This window comes from Pezoporus flaviventris, unplaced genomic scaffold (assembly GCF_033815535.1).
Source record: "Pezoporus flaviventris isolate CSIRO_AGI_PZ_B2104156 unplaced genomic scaffold, CSIRO_AGI_Pfla_v1 ptg000109l, whole genome shotgun sequence".
NCBI lineage: Eukaryota > Metazoa > Chordata > Aves > Psittaciformes > Psittacidae > Pezoporus > Pezoporus flaviventris.
This window is the reverse complement of record NW_026892657.1, coordinates 182,014-200,461: the sequence shown is the minus strand read 5'-3', so window position 1 is coordinate 200,461 and position 18,448 is coordinate 182,014. Positions and strand designations below refer to the sequence as shown.

Sequence of the window (18,448 nt, the reverse complement as noted above, 5' to 3'; positions counted from 1 at the left end):
CAGATTTGGTCCTACTGGTAAAGGATCATGAGGAAGCTTTTCTTTAATTATTCTAAAGCAACTTCCCCTATCCGCTCCTGATTCCCAATATCTAATTCCCCAGATACGGCCAACTAACCATGTGTCATCTTGGGGTTCTTTTATAATGATTTCAGTTCTGGTACAGGACACGGACACGCTGCCACAGGGTCTTCTAGGGTGTCCATCAAAATCATGCTTTGGGGGAGTGCAGCCCGGGGGTCCCCAAGTTACATCTATATATTTATCTCCCCGCGTTTTCCAATTTGAAGCAATAGTTTCACAACCCCAATAGCCACAGTAAAAATGACCTGGATAATTACAATAACTTCTGCCAGGGTTACTTGCTGGACATATATAAAATGCCTTGCATTGGGCCTGAAGCTTTGCTAGATCCGGGGTAAAAACAGGGGAGTCCTGTTCTATAGGTATCAGGGAATATAGATGCACGGAGAAATTCCACTTCCCTGGACCGATCTGAGTTTGAATTAATTTTGACTCTGGTAAATTATATAATTTCCAGGCCATAGGTTCATGAGGGTTTCCATTTGCTTGGGTTATTATCAATAACAAAACTAACGGCATACCAGGAAAAAGGGTGTCTGTCAATTTTGCCAGTTTAAGTATATTTTTACCAGTCCTGGGGAAGTTCGGCCATTGCTGCTTTTGCATCCCATTGCTCTGGTTCTTTTCTCCACAGTTTGTTCCTCCTCTGCCTCGCCCGTCGACTCGGTTGCTTCGAGCCACGGGGTGTACCATCTTCTTGGCAGCAAGGGAATTCTTCAGGAGAGTAGCTGTTTCGGGCTTTCTGCCTATTTACATAGGCTTCCCACTTTGCAGCTTTAACTAATGGGGGGGCAAAGCAAGGCACGGTTAGTACTTCCCTTCTACACTTTATAACCAAAATTTCAGTTACAAAGGGGACTGGTTCGTTGGAGTGGTAACAATAATATTGAGGGTTTACTCCTTTGGCAAAAAAATCTTCCACCACTCATGGAATTCCCGAATAATTTCTTGTTTAGACTCTAATTGTTTTAATTTCCACTCAGTGAGAGTTCTTTGGATTTTCCAATACCGTGTGCAAGCTCCTATCGGAGGGTATCCATATTCACAGTGTGTCCACCATTTATCCTGGCATACCTTACACCTAAAACAAGCAAATGGATAACAATTGCAGTTCAAATTATTACACGTAATTCGTATATCTAGAGTACATATATTATTTACATCAGCATATCTTCTATATTCACTATTGTGTGGTTGCATAAGTTTAGCAATTTCCTTCAACACACTTTGTACGCTTCCATATATAATAGAAAAAAAGAGAAATAATTATAGCAAATATAAACAGCAATACACACTTTATACCAAAAGGTAATGCGGCAAAATAATCAAATAAAGTCTCTATCATTATGTTATCTTTTCAGAGTTATCTTGGTGTCACCTGGAGTACTGATTACTTTCCAGTGGGGTCTCGTCACTGGGCCTTTAATGCGACTGGCATGAGTCCATCCACGCTCAGCAGTCCGGACAGCTGTTTCTGTTGTAAGCAAAACAAGATAAGGTCCCTCCCAATTGGGTTTTAGGGTTTCTTCCTTCCACACTTTAATCAATATCCAATCCCCAGGTTTAACATTGTGAATTTTTAAGTCCAACGGGGGTCGTTGCACAATCAGTCCATGTTCCCAAAGCTTGTTACGATGTTCTGCTAATTGTGAAACATATTCATTAATCACACGATCTCGAATTAAAACATTTGTTTGTGAACTTTCAATTCTATAAGACATTCCATACACCATTTCAAACGCTGATATTCCTACATCTGCTCGGGGTCTGGTTCTGAGAATTAATAGTGCCATGGATAGGCACTTAATCCATGATAATTTGGTTTCTATCATTAATTTAGTCAAAATAGTTTTGATTTCTCCATTCATCCTTTCAACTTTTCCTGAACTTTGTGGATGCCATGGTGTATGGTATTCCCACTTAATACCCAAGCTTTCTGTTAGATCTCTAACAATTTTTGACACAAAGTGTGTTCCTCTGTCCGAGTCGATTACTTCAGGTACTCCATATCGAGGTATAATGTGTTCAAGTAACACTTTAGTAACTTGGTTAGCAGTTGCCCTGGAGGTAGGAAAAGCCTCAACATAATGTGTTAAATGATCCACCATAACTAATAAATATTTATAACGCCCTACCCTAGGTAGTTCAGTAAAATCTACTTGTATGTGTGAGAAAGGTCTGTATGCTGGGGAACGTCCTCCAAGAGGTCTTTGTCTCATGCTGTTTCGATTAACCTTTTGACAGGTCTCGCAGGCTGCCGTGACTGTCTTTGCTATATTATATACGCCTATACAGGCAAACTGTTGATTGAAATGATCAACTAACGCCTGGGTTCCCCAGTGTGTTTTACTGTGTATTTTTGAAAATATTTCGAGTGCTATGCCTTTCGGCAAGACTTCTCTCCCATCTGGCAATATGTACTTCCCATCTTGTTCCTTAGCTCCCATTTGTTCTAGTTTTTCCTTTTCTGCAGACTCAAAACTCAAATTCTTATTAACAGGTACTTGTTGCATAGTCAAAATCATACTATAATTGCCTGCCACTCGTTTTGCTTCTGTATCAGCTGCATTATTTCCCCTAACTTGATAACTTGTACCTCGCTGGTGTCCCTTTATATGTACAACTGCTATTTTATTCGGCATTTTCAATGCCCCCAGAATTCGCCGAATTAATTCCGGGTGTATTAGTTCTTTTCCCTGTGAGTTAGCAAATCCTCTTTCCTCCCATATTTTTCCAAAAGTGTGCACTACTCCGAGCGCATAGCGTGAGTCTGTATATATAGTTCCATCCTTTCCCTTTAGTGACACTAATGCTTTCCACAATGCATACAGCTCACAGGCTTGAGCCAACCAGCTAGCACTCAGGGGGCCTGATTCTATTGTCCTAAATTCCCCGTTTTCCAACTTAACGATGGCATATCCAGACAATCGTTTACCTTCCACTATTCGTGATGACCCGTCTATAAATAAAACTTCTCCACATTGTAGTTCTTCTTCTTCTAAGTCTGGCCTAATGCGTGTCTGTTGTTCAATTGTTTGAAAACAATTGTGCAATAATTCATTACCTTCTCCTGGGTACAAAAATTCAGCGGGGTTAACTGCTCCAATAGTTTTCAAAGATAGTTTAGGGGATTCTATAAGTATTCCCTCATATTTTAATAATCGGCTATCTGTAAGCCATTTTTCTGCTTTTTGTTGTAACACTCCCCGGATGTTATGAGGCGCATATAAGACAACCTCTCCATTAAAGGTAATGCGATTTGTTTCCTCAAGTAATAAGGCGGCAGCAGCAACAATGATTTGTAAACAACTCGGCCAACCCCTGCTCACAGGGTCCAATAACTTTGATAGGTATGCCACCGGTTTCTTCTGTCCGGCCCATTCCTGAGTTAATACTCCGAATGCTGTTCCTTCATGTATGTTAACAAATAAGTGGAATGGCCGCTTTAAATCTGGTAGGCTTAAAACCGGTGCTTGACTTAGCTCTCTTTTGAGACTGACAAACTGCTCTTGATCCTGAGGGGTCCACTTGGGTATTTTGTCTTTAGACAGTTGTTCATATAAGAATTTAACTTTAAAGCTATAGTTTTCTATCCATTGCCTACAATACCCAAATAGCCCTAATGCCTGCCGAATTTGCCTCTTAGTGACAGGCATAGGTAATTCCAAAATTCTTTTAATGCGCTCTGGATCCAATATCTTCTGGCCGTTAAACAAATAATGTCCCAAATATTTCACTTTTTCCTCCACAAATTGTAACTTTTCTTGTGATACCCGTAGGCCCTTTTGTGCAAGAAAGTTTAGAAGTCGAATGCTTTCTTTTCTTACATCCTCCTTATTATTCCCTGCTATGAGCAGATCATCTACATACTGTAACAGCACGTTCCCCGTTTGTACCTGGTATTCTTTTAAGAGCTCTTCCAGGGCCTGTCCAAACAGATTAGGGGACTCAGTAAACCCTTGGGGAAGCACGGTCCATCTCAATTGCTGTCTAAGGCCTGTCTCTATGTCTTCCCATTCAAAGGCAAAATAATCACGGCATTCTTCTGCCAGTGGACAGGCCCAAAAGGCATCCTTTAAATCAGCCACACTATACCAGGAGTTATGGGGTCCTAGTTTGCTTAGCAGCGTGTATGGATTTGCTACTACAGGGAACCGGGTGATAGTTCTTTTGTTTATTTCCCTTAAATCATGTACGAGCCGATATTTCCCATTTGGTTTCTTTACAGGCAAAATGGGGGTGTTAAAGGGTGACATACAAAGCTCTAAGATTCCTTGTGCTAACAATCGATCAATTTCTGGCCTTAATCCTCTCCGTCCTTCTAGGGATATGGGGTATTGCCTTACCCTCACAGGTATGTGGGGTTCGGAAATTTGGATTTTAATCGGTGGAATTTCCAATCTACTAATTGTGTCCGGAGAGTACCAGACATCGGGGTTAATTTGTTTTTGATCATCCACGGTCAAAGGATAAGCAGACACTGTCAGCTCTTGATTTTTCACTTTAATTTCTAATTGCAATTCAACAATTAAATCTCGTCCTAACAGATTAAATTCTGCTTCAGGGACGAGCAAGAGTTCACCCATTCCAAATTTATTTTCAGTTTCGAATACCACATTTTTGATTTTGCTTACTTTAAAGGGTTCTCCTTTTTCCCCAATTACTTGTACTTTTTCAGGGGAAACTTTACATCCCTCAGGTATTTGCTTAATAGTTGATTTTTCAGCCCCAGTGTCTACTAAAAAGGTGAACTCTTGTTTATGGGGACCTATTCTTAATTTTATCAAGGGCTCATGATGACTCCGGTCCCCTAAGATATAGAGCCCCTGACTCTCCTATTCCGTTTTCAATATTTCCTCATCCCTGATCCTTTGTCTGCAATTCTTCTTTGTATGTCCCTTCTTTCCACAGTAAAAACAATATCTCTGTTCCTTCTCTACTACTACGTTCCCTTGTTTCGTTCCAGCAGATCTGTGTTCACCAGTTCGCCCTTTGCGATCCTCTCTGACCGCTGCTACCATCATTTTTACTTGTCGTTTGCTGCTCTCTTCTTCCCGCCTTACGTAAACTTTCTGAGCTTCTCTCAGTAATTCATCCAGCCCTCTATTCTGCCAGTCTTCTAACTTTTCAATCTTCTTTCTGATATCTTCCCATGATTTTGCCACAAACTGAGTTTTGAGGAGCGCTTGCCCTAAAGGGTCGTCTGGATTTACCCCAGAGTACAGCTGAAGGGCTTTCCTCAGTCGTTCTAGCCACTCAGTAGGGCTTTCATCTTTCTTTTGCATTTCATTAAATGCTTTATTGATATTCTGGCCACGGGGTACTGCTTCTCTAATTCCCTGAATTACTATAGTTCTCAGATCCTGCATATGAGTTCTATGTACCGGATCTTGATTATCCCAATTAGGTCTTTGGAGTGGCCATTTAATATCTGCTTGGGGTCCCTGGACATGTTGAGCATCCCACAGTCTCATTCCTGCTCGTCTAATCATATCTCTTTCCTCAGTAGTAAATAATTGACCAAGGATAGATTGCATCTCATCCCAAGTATAAAGGTTTGGTCCCAAAAATTGATCTAATCTTTCTGCCACTCCGAGTGGGTCCTCAATTAAGTTTCCCATCTCTGTTCTTTTAAAATCTCGTAGGTAAGCCGAATTTAAGGGTACGGAAATATATCCGATCACAGGTTGAGGTCCCCCCATGGGTATTTCCCTTAGGGGGTACATCTGAGCTGCCCCTTTTTGACTTCTAGTTACGCGTCTAGGAGGAGGGGGAGACTCTTGTTCCGACTCTGGTGGGGGAGTGGATGCTCTGGGGGCCTCTGGAGGGGCTGTGGGAGCAGGAGGAGGAATGTAAGGAGGGGGGGTTAGAAGGGTTTCGTCTAATTCTTCCTTCTTTTTCTTTTGTTTTTTTTTTATTTCATTCAGCGGGTAAAGTCTAGCTCCCGGTCTTTCTAGCCACACTTCCGCATATTGACTCTCCTCCGGGTTAAGGGGTTTTTTATTATTAACCCAGAGGTTTAATTGCTGTCTTACCCAATCTTCTTCTGACCCATAGACTGGCCAAAAGACATTTTTAGAAATCTTCTTCCCTCCCCACATCTTAGTACAATATTCTATCATTTTTTGTTTATCTTTTCCTAGGGTTCCAGGGAAATATCTCCAATTGTCTAAGATATATGCCAGAGGGGTATTCTTAGGTACAATGGGTACCCTTCCCATGGGAGTCGAAGGCTTGCTGCCCTTCGCCCCCATCTTCTGGAATATCCACAAACATACACTCACTCGCTCCTCTTGTTCCTGGCCCAGTCCCTCGCGGGAGATGGGAGACGCAGTACTTAAGAGTCCACACTCGCTTGGTTCAGTATATCGAACCTCTCACTCGTTATATTCCAGGAAACCCAATCCCGCCCGAACGGCAAACCCGCGAACAACTTCGCAATATACTTACGCGTCCTGCGTCTTCGTCCGGACTCCCGTGCACAGAATTTTATGGGATTTTACCGGTTTCTCCTTTGCTCATTATTCTAGAATTTAGGTTCGTCGGTAAGGTTGGGGTGAGCTGTTGGTCACGGGGCCGCGAAATGTCGCGGGGCGCCTCCCCGGCGTACCAAAGCCCACCGTTCCTTATCCGAGTCACGGCACCAGAAAATTGTTAAAAACTGAGACCATAACAGATCATAATCCAATTAAAATTTTATTAATTATAGCAAGTAGGATATGAGCAAAACCAGCGCTGGACGACAGGGGAGTCTGCGCTCCGCCAACTGCCGTGCTGAGCAGTTCAAACAGCCCCTTTTTATCCATCTTTACTTCCGTGCTCATGAAGTAGTGGAGGTACTCTGCGCATGCTTCAGCTGTTGCTAGGGGGTCACTTCTGTCTCCTGGTGGTCGTTGAGGCTGAAGTAAGAAGTCTTCCTCCTTTATCCTATAGTTGACCTTTTACCCATATGTCCTTATATGGAGTTGTTTTGTCTTATTTCTGCCAGTTCCTGAAACATCTTACAGTTATCTTTAGTCAACATCTGCTATGTTTGTATAAGGGTACTTGGTTTAGTTTGTGTAAGGGATTGCGGTTATCTTATCTTGCACAAGCTGTGTCCGGTGACTGTTTGAGTAAGCGATTTCATATCTTTTGTTGTCTAACCTTTACAATGGGCTTAACATAAATCTTAATAAACAATACCCTTATCCTTAGTTTCTTACAAGGACAAGAAGCAACATTTAAAGAAGGCAAAATGGAATTAAAGAGTTAAAAATCAATTAACTGCAGTTTTGAGTTTATCTTTAATTCAACAGAAAAAGCGAACAGGAGGACCTCCCTGAAATAGAAGAAATCCTTAATCCAGGTATATCTGGGAGTATGGACATCTGAAGTTCCAGGTAAAGCGAAAAATGCTTTACCTGTTAAAGTAGAAATAAAAAGGGTGGCCTGCCCAATTAGAATAAAACAATAGCCCCTAAAATTGCAGGAAAGGGAATTAAAAAAAAAATCATTAATAAATTTTAAAATATAAATTCTTAATTGAATGTGAATTGGAATATAATACTCCTATCTTGCCAGTAAAGAAAAGTTGCAGATTGGTTCACGATCTCAGGAATCAACAAATTTGTAGAGGATATTCAGTAATAGCTAATCTATATTGACTAAATCGAATCAAAAATGATTTGCCATCTTGGATTTAAAGGACTCTTTCTTTTGCTTACCATTGGCCAAAGAAAACCAGAATTTATTTGCTTTTGAATGGGAACATCCTGACACAGTAAGGAAAACCCAATTAACTTGGACAGTATTACCTAAAGGGTTTAAAACAGTCCAACAATTTTTGGAAACCAGTTAGCACGGGAATTAGAGTCATGGAAACCACCCACTCAGACGGGGACTCTGTTACAATATGTGGATGACTTATTAATTGCTACTGAAACAAAGGAAGAATGTATCCAGTGGACGGTGGGATTATTGAATTTTCTGGGACTGAATGGTTATTGGGTAACCAGACAAAAGGCCCAACTAATCCAAACCCGAGTTTCCTACCTAGGATAACAGAGAAAACTTGGAACTGCTAGAAAAGAAGCCATTAGTCAAGCTCCACGACTGTCAACCATCAAGGAGCTCCAGACGTTCCTGGGAATGACTGGATGATGCAGACTTTGGATGCATGATGATGGTGTTCTGGTAAGACCCCTATATGAACTGTTAAAAGAAACCCCTCTCTCTTTGGAATAGACTGATTCAGTAGAGGAGGGCTTTAGAAATTTAAAAGCAGAGCTAATGAGAGCTGCAGCTCTGACTTCTGGATGCGACTAAATCCTTTTGGCTATATTCCTATGATGAACAGGGAATAGCTTTGGTGGTCCTTACTCAGAAACTAGGACCCTGTAAGAGAACAGCGGTGTATTTTTCAAAACAGCTGAATGAAGCAAGCAAAGGATGGCCCGGATGCCTAAGAGCTGTGGCAGCAGTTATCATGAATGTTGAAGAGGCCCGCATATTTACCTTGGGACAAAAATTACTGTACTAGTGTCCTGTGTTGTATCAGCATTCCTGGAACAGAAAGAAGCCCACTAGTTGTTTTTTTTCAATCCAGCAACTATTAGACTGATTCTAAATATGCATTTGGTGTGGTCCATGCACATGGTGCCATCTGGAAAGAACGAGGACCTTTGAACACACAGGAGAAATGACTACTGAAAGCTGTTCAGCTACCTGAGGAAGTGGCTATTATGTATTGTCAAGGATATCAACAAGGTGAAATTTGGCTGATTTTAACAATCTAAACTCATTCCCTTAATCCCTGACGGCAAACTAACAATTGAGAAATCTAAACCTAGAAAATCAAAGGAGGATAGAAAATGTATTGAAGATCTCAGAGGAGGAGAGGAAAACAAAGAAGATTGGGTTCAAATACCTGATGGGCGAATTATAATCCCCTATAACCAACTCTGGACGTTAGTTCAGGAGGAACATTAATAAAACTCATCGAGATAGCAAGTCTTTGTATAAATACTTAGATGAACAAATTGAAGGAAGGAATCTATATATCATAGTTCAATTAGACAAATTTTTACCAATATTTGGTGTTAAGGAAATACTTTTTTAGGGTGGCCAGAAGCATTCCCTTGAAGGTTTTGGAGTACCAGAGGCACTTTCTTCCGACCAAGGCTCGCCCTTTTGTGCAAAATAGTTACAAGGGCAACTACTAAACCTCGGTCGAAAGAAGAGGCTATCCTATGTAAAAATTTTATATGGAAGACCATATCAGTCCCAGTTTAAAGGAGAAAGTCTTCTGGAAGTGGGAGAAGGTTATCTCCTAAAATTTCTGGTCAATCTGGGAAAACAATTAGAAGAAATAAGAGAATACTAAGGACAAGAGTGAGAGGCATGGATTACCCGACTCACCCTTTTAGATCCAGAGACTGGGTTTATGTTAAGAATTTTTCAGGAGATCCTCTACAGGAGAAGTGGAGTGGACTGTTATCAGACAATATTGGCCACCTTTACAGCAGTGAAGATGAAGGAACAACCTGCTTGCAAGAATAAAGAAAGCACCAGAACCAGAGAAGACATGGCGGATTGAACCTTCAGGACCCTCGCATATGAAATTATATCAGTCATAATTTGGATTTATGTGATAACTGACATACCATCTTGGGTCTAATACTTATACCTGAAATGAATGCAGAATGTTACTAAAGTTGTTAATTGTAGAGACTGTTGGGTGTGTGCACAGTTGCCTGAATCAGAAGAAGATAAGGGCCTTCCTGAAACAGATAAATATGTATTACACCAGGAACCAGAATAGGAGACTATGTTTATTTAAATTCCACAGGTGTAAGTCACTATTCAAATTGTATAGATGGTATCGTGGTTCAGTGATAGCTTGATTCCTGAAGGGAAAGGATGGTATTGGTCAAGCGAGGGTTTAACCCTATTGCTGAACAGAATACTGCATTTTGTGAGATGTTTTGTGAGGCAATCATAAATATCTAAGCAACCATAGAGGAAATATGGAAAAAGTTAACTTCATGGTTACCGGATCTCTCCTGGTTAAGGCAACTGGTTGCAGGAATATTACTTGTCCTGGATTCAGCAGTAGCAGTCATGTTTTTTCCTTTGTGGTAGCTGGTGCAGTGCTGTGTTTTGACTTCCAGCCTGAGAACAGTGTTGGTGAAGTCGATGTTTTCAGTTGTTGCTAAGTGATGTTTACCCTGACCAAGGACTTTGTGAGGCTCATGCTCTGCCAGGGAGGAGGGGAAGCTGTGAGGAAGCAGAGATGGGGCGCCTGACCCGGGCTAGCCAGGGAGGTATTCCATACCACAGCACGTCATGCCCGGGGTGGGGGGTAATTGGGAGTTACCTGGCAGGACACGGGCTTCCGGGTGGAACTCGTTTTCTTGGCCGGTGGTATCGTATTCTCTTCCCTTGTTATTTTCCCTTATCATTGTTTTTAGCTGATAGTAGCGGTGGTGATTTGTTGCTGGACTGTTCTCGTCTCAACCCGTAGGAGTTGCACTCTCTCGATCCTCCTCCCCGTTCCTCGGGAGCGGGGAAGGGGAGAGCCCCGGTGGGGGGGGGGGACGGACCTCGATTGTTGTCAGCTCGGCACCACTCACTGGGAGTGAGTGAACAAGTTACCTGACTGGTTTTAAACCACGACAGTTCTTTTTGGCGCCCAACGTGGGGCACGAGGGGTTGAGATAAGAACAGATCTGACTGGATTGATAGTCACTCGTCACAATGCTGATTTATTGGCTTTCAAGGTTGTTCCTCTTGATCTCACAGTTTCAGTATATCGTATCTTACGTCCATCCGGTATTTGCTGCATTAGTGTTTTTCAAGTGTGGGGCTTGGGCTAAGGTTTTTGTCCCATTGTACTTTATGGTAATGACTTGTAATACAATAGAATCATTGATCATGAAATTGATCTGGCTTATGTTCCCAGTGTGGTCACCACCTTTATACTTTGGGAGGTATATGATGGAGGTGCTTAGCAATTACACATCTTTTTTCTCCTTCTCAGGTGCTCAACCTGTGAAGGAGACATCCTTTTACCCTCCCAGTCGTCCCCCCAGACCATTTACATTTGAGAGTTTTGAATTTTTTGAATGGCCTTTTAATGTTGTTGAGACTTGTTTGCTGATGGTGATGGGAATCACCATGCTAACACGCATACAGAGTGTGTTTTGCCCACTACTGATTTCAAGAGTTAAGCAGAGTCAGGTTTGGGTCTTGTCTGGGGTCAAACGACGATGTAGGAGGACCAAGAGATTTTCCCTGAGGCTGGACAGCCATGAGTGGCAGGGTGTGTGGGATAGCATGGGCAAGTATCTAGGTCAGTGGGCCCCTCCAGTACTTTGGAATTTCACTACAGCTACACCACCCCCAGCAACAAGTACAGTTGCTACTCAGACCACAGTGATGGTCACTGCAGCCAAACCAGAGGACCAATTCGTACCAATATCGGTTGCCCCTGTACGCAAGAGAACAAGCAAAAAGGAGGCAAAAAGGGTGAAGCGAGATGAAGAAATAATAAATTCACCACCCGGTCCAGAATCTGATCAGGAGTCATCATCACATGACGAAGAAGAAGAAGAAGAAGAGGTAACTTCTCGACCTCGGACCTCAACCGAGCAGCGGAATATGCGAAAAGATTTTACCCGTCAACCAGGGGAGCACATCATCACCTGGTTACTCCGATGCTGGGACAATGGGGCCGATGGTCACGAACTAGAAGGTACAGAAGCCAAGCAGCTGGGATCACTTGCTAGAGAAGGGGGAATTGACAAAGCAATTGCAAGAGAGAAAAAGTCCCTCAGCCTTTGGAGGCGGCTCTTGGCAGCTGTGAAAGAAAGGTTTCCGTACAAGGACGATGTTACGAGTCGTTCGGCCAAGTGGACTACTATAGACAAAGGCATCCAGTCTCTGAGGGAATCGGCCATCGTAGAGATGCTCTATCACATCAAGCCGAATAACGGGGATACACCTATAGATCCAGATGAAGTTGAATGTACACGACCCATGTGGCGAAAACTTACACGGAATGCACCGTCATCATATGCCCATTCATTGGCAACAGTACCCTGGAATGACATAGTACCACTAACAGTGGATGAAATGGTTCATAAACTCCGAGAGTTCGAAGACAATCTCACCCCTTCCATCATCTCAGCTGTGAAAAAACTGTCCCAGGACCTCGAACAATTGAGGGACGATGTATCTGATTTATCCAGCTCCTCACGTGTACCAACACACGTCTCAGCTATTAACAAAAGGCGTCCTATTGTTCAAGAGAGGAGATACAGGAGGTATACGCCACGGGGTACCCTATGGTTTTACCTGCTGGATCACGGAGAAGACATGACAAAGTGGGATGGAAAACCTACTTCAGCTTTGGAGGAACGGGTGAGTGAACTGAAGAGGGGAGCAAGGGCCAAGACTGATTGTCCCATGAGAGCTACGGCTTCAGTCTCTGGTGAGCAGTTTCCCAGATGGAATGGAAGAGCTGATTTTACTCCAGCTCCTGTGATAACGAAGAATAATCCCTTTCACCACGACTTAAGTGTCCAATGCTGTGACGACCATTAGCGGGGCCCTGCCTCCATCCAGGTGGAGGTAGGGGACAATCGGATTTACTGGACTGTGTGGATCAGATGGCCTGGCACATCAGTCCCACAGAAGTATAAGGCTCTAGTAGATACCGGTGCACAGTGTACCCTGATGCCATCAAGCTGTCAAGGGGTGGAACCCATCTATATTTCTGGAGTAACAGGAGGATCCCAAGAGTTGACTGTGCTGGAGGCTGAAATCAGCCTGACTGGGAGGGAATGGCAAAAGCACCCTATTGTGACTGGTCCAGAGGCTCCATGCATCCTTGGCATAGACTAGAGAGTCAGGGGGTGATCAGCAGGACCCGCTCACCCTTTAATAGCCCCATATGGCCAGTGCGAAAGTCTAATGGAGAATGGAGACTAACAGTAGACTATCGTGGCCTGAATGAAGTCACACCACCATTGAGTGCTGCCGTACCGGACATGCTAGAACTTCAGTATGAACTAGAGTCAAAGGCAGCCAAGTGGTATGCCACGATTGATATTGCCAATGCATTTTTCTCCATTCCTTTGGCAGCAGAGTGCAGGCCACAGTTTGCTTTTACTTGGAGGGGTGTCCAGTTCACTTGGAACCGACTGCCCCAGGGGTGGAAACACAGCCCTACTATTTGCCATGGACTGATCCAGACTGCACTGGAACAGGGGCAAGCTCCAGAACACCTGCAATACATTGATGACATTATTGTGTGGGGCGATACAGCGGAAGAAGTCTTTGAGAAAGGGAGGAAAATAATCCAAATCCTGCTGAAAGCCGGTTTTGCCATAAAACGGAGTAAGGTCAAGGGACCTGCACAGGAGATTCAATTTTTGGGAATAAAATGGCAAGATGGACATAGACAGATCCCCACAGATGTGATCAACAAGATAACAGCAATGTCTACACCAACTAATAAGAAAGAAACGCAAGCTTTCTTGGGTGCAGTGGGGTTCTGGAGAATGCACATCCCAAATTACAGTTCGATTGTAAGCCCTCTCTATCATGTGACCCGGAAGAAGAATGATTTCAAATGGGGCCCTGAGCAGCAACAAGCCTTTGAGCAAATTAAACGCGAGATAGTTCATGCAGTAGCCCTTGGACCAGTCCGGACCAGGCCGGATGTAAAAAATGTACTGTACACTGCAGCTGGGGAGAACGGTCCTACCTGGAGCCTCTGGCAGAAAGCTCCAGGGGAGACTCGAGGTCAACCCCTCGGCTTTTGGAGTCGGGGATATAAAGGATCTGAGGCCAGCTATACCCCAACTGAGAAAGAGATACTGGCAGCCTATGAAGGGGTTCGAGCTGCTTCGGAAGTGATTGGCACTGAAGCACAGCTCCTCCTGGCACCCCGGTTGCCCGTGCTGGGCTGGATGTTCAAAGACAGGGTCTCCTCTACACATCATGCAGCTGATGCTACATGGAGTAAATGGGCTGCACTAATTACACAACGAACTCGAATAGGAAATCTCAGTCGTCCAGGCATTCTAGAAGTCATCATGGACTGGACAGAGGGCAAAGATTTTGTAATGTCATCAAAGGAGGAGGTGGTGCGTGCTGAAGAGGCCCCACCATATAATAAACTGTCAGAAAGTGAAAAGCAGTATGCCTTGTTTACTGATGGCTCTTGCCGTATTGTGGGAAAGCATCGGAGATGGAAGGCAGCTGTATGGAGTCCTGGACGACAAGTTGCAGAAACTGCTGACATAGAGGGTGAAGCGAGTCAATTTGCCGAGGTGAAAGCCATCCAGCTGGCCCTGGACATTGCTGAACGAGAAAAGTGGCCAGTACTTTATCTCTATACTGACTCATGGATGGTGGCAAATGCCCTGTGGGGGTGGTTGAAGCAATGGAAGCAGAGCAACTGGCAACGCAGAGGTAAACCCATCTGGGCTGCTGCACTGTGGAAAGATATTGCTGCCAGGGTGCAGAACCTGGTGGTGAAGGTACGTCATGTAGATGCCCATGTACCCAAGAGTCGGGCCACTGAGGAACACCAGAACAACCAACAAGTGGATAAAGCGGCTAAGATTGAAGTGGCTCAGATGGACTTAGATTGGCAACATAAAGGTGAATTATTTTTGGCCCGGTGGGTCCATGACACTTCAGGCCATCAGGGCAGAGATGCAACATGTAGATGGGCCCGTGACCGAGGGGTGGACTTAACAATGGACACTATTGCCCAGGTTATTCATGAGTGTGAAACATGTGCTGCAATTAAACAAGCCAAGCGGTTAAAGCCTCTTTGGTATGGAGGACGATGGTTGAAGTATAAATATGGGGAGACCTGGCAGATTGACTATATCACACTGCCACCAACCCGCCAAGGCAAGCGCCATGTGCTTACCATGGTGGAAGCAACCACCGGGTGGCTGGAAACATACGCTGTGCCCCATGCCACTGCCCGGAACACTATCCTGGGCCTTGAGAAACAGATTTTGTGGCGACACGGCACCCCAGAGAGAATTGAGTCAGACAATGGGACTCATTTCCAGAATAACCTTATAGATATTTGGGCCAAAGAGCATGGCATTGAGTGGGTATATCACATCCCCTACCATGCACCAGCCTCTGGGAAAATCGAACGGTACAATGGGCTGTTAAAAACTACACTGAGAGCAATGGGTGGGGGAACTTTCAAGCATTGGGATACACACTTACCAAAGGCCACCTGGTTGGTCAACACCAGAGGATCTGCCAACAGGGCTGGCCCAGCCCAGTCAGAACTTTTACATATTGTAGAGGGGGACAAAGTTCCCGTGGTGCATATGAAGAATTTGCTGGGGAAGACAGTCTGGGTTATTCCTGCTTCAGGTAAAGGCAAACCCACTCATGGGATTGCTTTTGCTCAGGGACCTGGATATACTTGGTGGGTAATGCGGGAAGATGCGGAAGTCCGATGTATACCTAAGGGGATTTGATTTTAGGGGAAAACAGCCAGTCAACTCAATTGTATGCTGTTGCCTGCTGTGTAATGCTTTTATAGCCCATCAACTAGATGTCTCCAGCTCACCAGCGACTGGCCCTGACTTCCCTCCAGCCATCATCCCAACAGAGAATGAACTTTGAACATCATGGACCGAATGGACTCAGCAGCATTATAGGGATTGGTCCATGCACTAAGAAAATGATTTTTTCCTCTTGGTCTGTATGTATATGGATGTATATATGTGGGAGAGCGATGGTGTATTGAAAATGTGGGATCTGAGCACGACGTGAATGGTATGGAATAAGGGGTGGATAATGTCCTGGATTCAGCAGTAGCAGTCATGTTTTTTTTCCTTTGTGGTAGCTGGTGCAGTGCTGTGTTTTGACTTCCAGCCTGAGAACAGTGTTGGTGAAGTCGATGTTTTCAGTTGTTGCTAAGTGATGTTTACCCTGACCAAGGACTTTGTGAGGCTCATGCTCTGCCAGGGAGGAGGGGAAGCTGTGAGGAAGCAGAGATGGGGCGCCTGACCCGGGCTAGCCAGGGAGGTATTCCATACCACAGCACGTCATGCCCGGGGTGGGGGGTAATTGGGAGTTACCTGGAAGGACACGGGCTTCCGGGTGGAACTCGTTTTCTTGGCCGGTGGTATCGTATTCTCTTCCCTTGTTATTTTCCCTTATCATTGTTGTAGTTGATAGTAGCGGTGGTGATTTGTTGCTGGACTGTTCTTGTCTCAACCCGTAGGAGTTGCACTCTTTCGATCCTCCTGCCCGTTCCTCCGGGAGCGGGGAAGGGGAGAGCCCCGGTGGGGGGGGGGGGACGGACCTCGATTGTTGTCAGCTCGGCACCACTCACTGGGAGTGAGTGAACAAGTTACCTGACTGGGTTTAAACCACGACATTACTATTAATGGTTTTAATATTGATTACTTGTGGTATAACAAAATTTTCTGGAATTGTAAACGGAAAATATGTTGCAAAAAGAATTTGCAAAACGATAGAAAAAGGAGTATAGACATTTGTTAATACTAACAGACACCTTTTCAGGTTGACCAGAAGCCTTTCCAACTAGAAGCACATAAGCCCGGGAGGTAACATAGATTGTTATAGGATGGTCGTGGGGATTTCAAAAGTATGTGCTGCATGAACTTATCTGACCATTCTGAATCAATTCATGCTAAACTGCGAAAATTGCAGGAAAATATGCAAGAGCTTAGAATTATTGGAGGCAGATTGGATGAATGGTTAAATAACCTAGGAGTTACTGGATGGTTCAGGGGCATAATGAAACAAGGCCTTTTAATCTCGGCTATAGGACTAAGGAACATGGATAGCTCTGTCATGAATAATACAGTAAAAGAATTTACTAACTTTATAGAAAAAGGGGGGATTGATGCAGAGAGTTGACCAATGTACAGGGGGGTTGTACAGGGGGGTTGTACAAGGGGGTTAGAGGAATTTGCTTGCTTAAAGAAAAGTATTGTCTGTTGTAAATGCCTGCTAAGCAGAACAAAGGCACCTGGTCCTATTGATAAGGAAAAGCAGACACTTGGTCCTATTGATAAGCAGCTATTGATAAGGAAAAGCAGACACCTAAATCTACTGATAAGGGGGAGAAGCAGATGGTTTATGGCTGGGATACCGACCAAACCTAAGGCCATATGTGAAGACTGAAAGGTGAAAATTGCAAGAAGAGGAAGACTCATTTACTTCATCTTGAAGACCCCTACCCACAGGAGGAAGACTCAGTTACTTCATCTTGAGACCCCTGCCCATGACCAGAGGGGGCACTGCGCAGGTGCAGAGGACCTTCTGGCTCATTATAATATGAAGCGGGGATAGGACATGAATATGTATAGGCGTGTTGTGCAACCTTATGAATATATATAACTTTAGAGAATAAATGTAGAGGGAAACAACACTGAGGTACGCATGACTTTGAGGAATTATCCCCGTGCGTCTCAGAGCTGAATAAAAAGCATACCTACTTTACAACTTTAACGAGTTGTGGAGTCAATCCGCGCATCATGGTTTTATACACAAAATCACAACCTCTAATAATAGCTACTTTACAAGCACACATATTCAGGATGTTACTTTTCATTTGCCCCCAAGTGATGTTTTGCAATCATTCTTTTTTTCTCTTCTATCTGCTTGGGCTATTTACGGTCAGCTCCTGTAGCTGAGGCATCAGGTTTTTCCATTCGTCTTGTCGAGCTCATGGCAAGGCTTGACAAACTTTGCAGGCAGTCGCCATGGACCTTGGACCTGTAGTCAGGTGGACACAAATATACCCCCTCCCCCAGGTTATCAGTTCCTGAGAAGCAGACAGGTTAAACTGCACATTTGCAGCATCATTGCTCCTTTTTTTTTTTTTTTCACCCTGCAAACCCTGGCCTGCTCGGCGGCAGCTACAGCCGCCTGCCTGCTTCAGCAGCAACTATAAATACCTGCCGGCAGCCGCACTTTTACATTAACCCTTTCATGCCCGAAATGTTAAACTGCTACCCGTTAAAAACTTTTACATGAACCCAACAATTAAAAAAATATGAGAAGTGGAGCTCCTCCAGGCAAGCGGTCTGGGGCTCCCAGGATATCCATCTAACAGCCGGTCCTGCATTTGACAGAGACCTCCTGGCTGGCTTGCCAAATTGATACGCTAATTGACTCCACAACTCGTTAAAGTTGTAAAGTAGGCATGCTTTTTATTCAGCGCTGAGATGCATGGGGATAATTCCTCAAAGTCATGCGTGCCTCAGTGTTGTTTCCCTCTACATTTATTCTCTAAAGTTATGTATATTCATAAGGTTGCACAACACGCCTGTACGTATTCATGTCCTATCCCCGCTTCGTA

At 44.0% G+C, this 18,448-nt stretch overlaps 1 protein-coding gene across 1 annotated transcript; it reads right to left on the bottom strand.

Moving 5' to 3' along the window:
• Positions 1 to 534: 534 nt before the first annotated feature.
• LOC133281901 (uncharacterized) lies at positions 535 to 2,758 on the bottom strand. The gene is made up of 2 exons (XM_061477791.1): positions 1,463 to 2,758; positions 535 to 864 (listed from the first exon to the last, which is right to left on the bottom strand). The coding sequence occupies exons 1-2, from the start codon at positions 2,724 to 2,726 to the stop codon at positions 650 to 652; spliced, it is 1,479 nt and encodes a 492-aa protein (XP_061333775.1). The 5' UTR covers positions 2,727 to 2,758; the 3' UTR covers positions 535 to 649.
• Between the last annotated feature and the right edge of the window lie 15,690 nt (positions 2,759 to 18,448).

Bases quoted from the DNA above. Each gene is read 5' to 3' on its own strand.
- LOC133281901 (XM_061477791.1), bottom strand. From the start codon at position 2,726: ATGCCGAATAAAATAGCAGTTGTACATATAAAGGGACACCAGCGAGGT. The intron at 865-1,462 runs GTGACACCAAGA...CCCCCCCATTAG, and splicing joins GAAAGTAATCAGTACTCCAG to TTAAAGCTGCAAAGTGGGAA.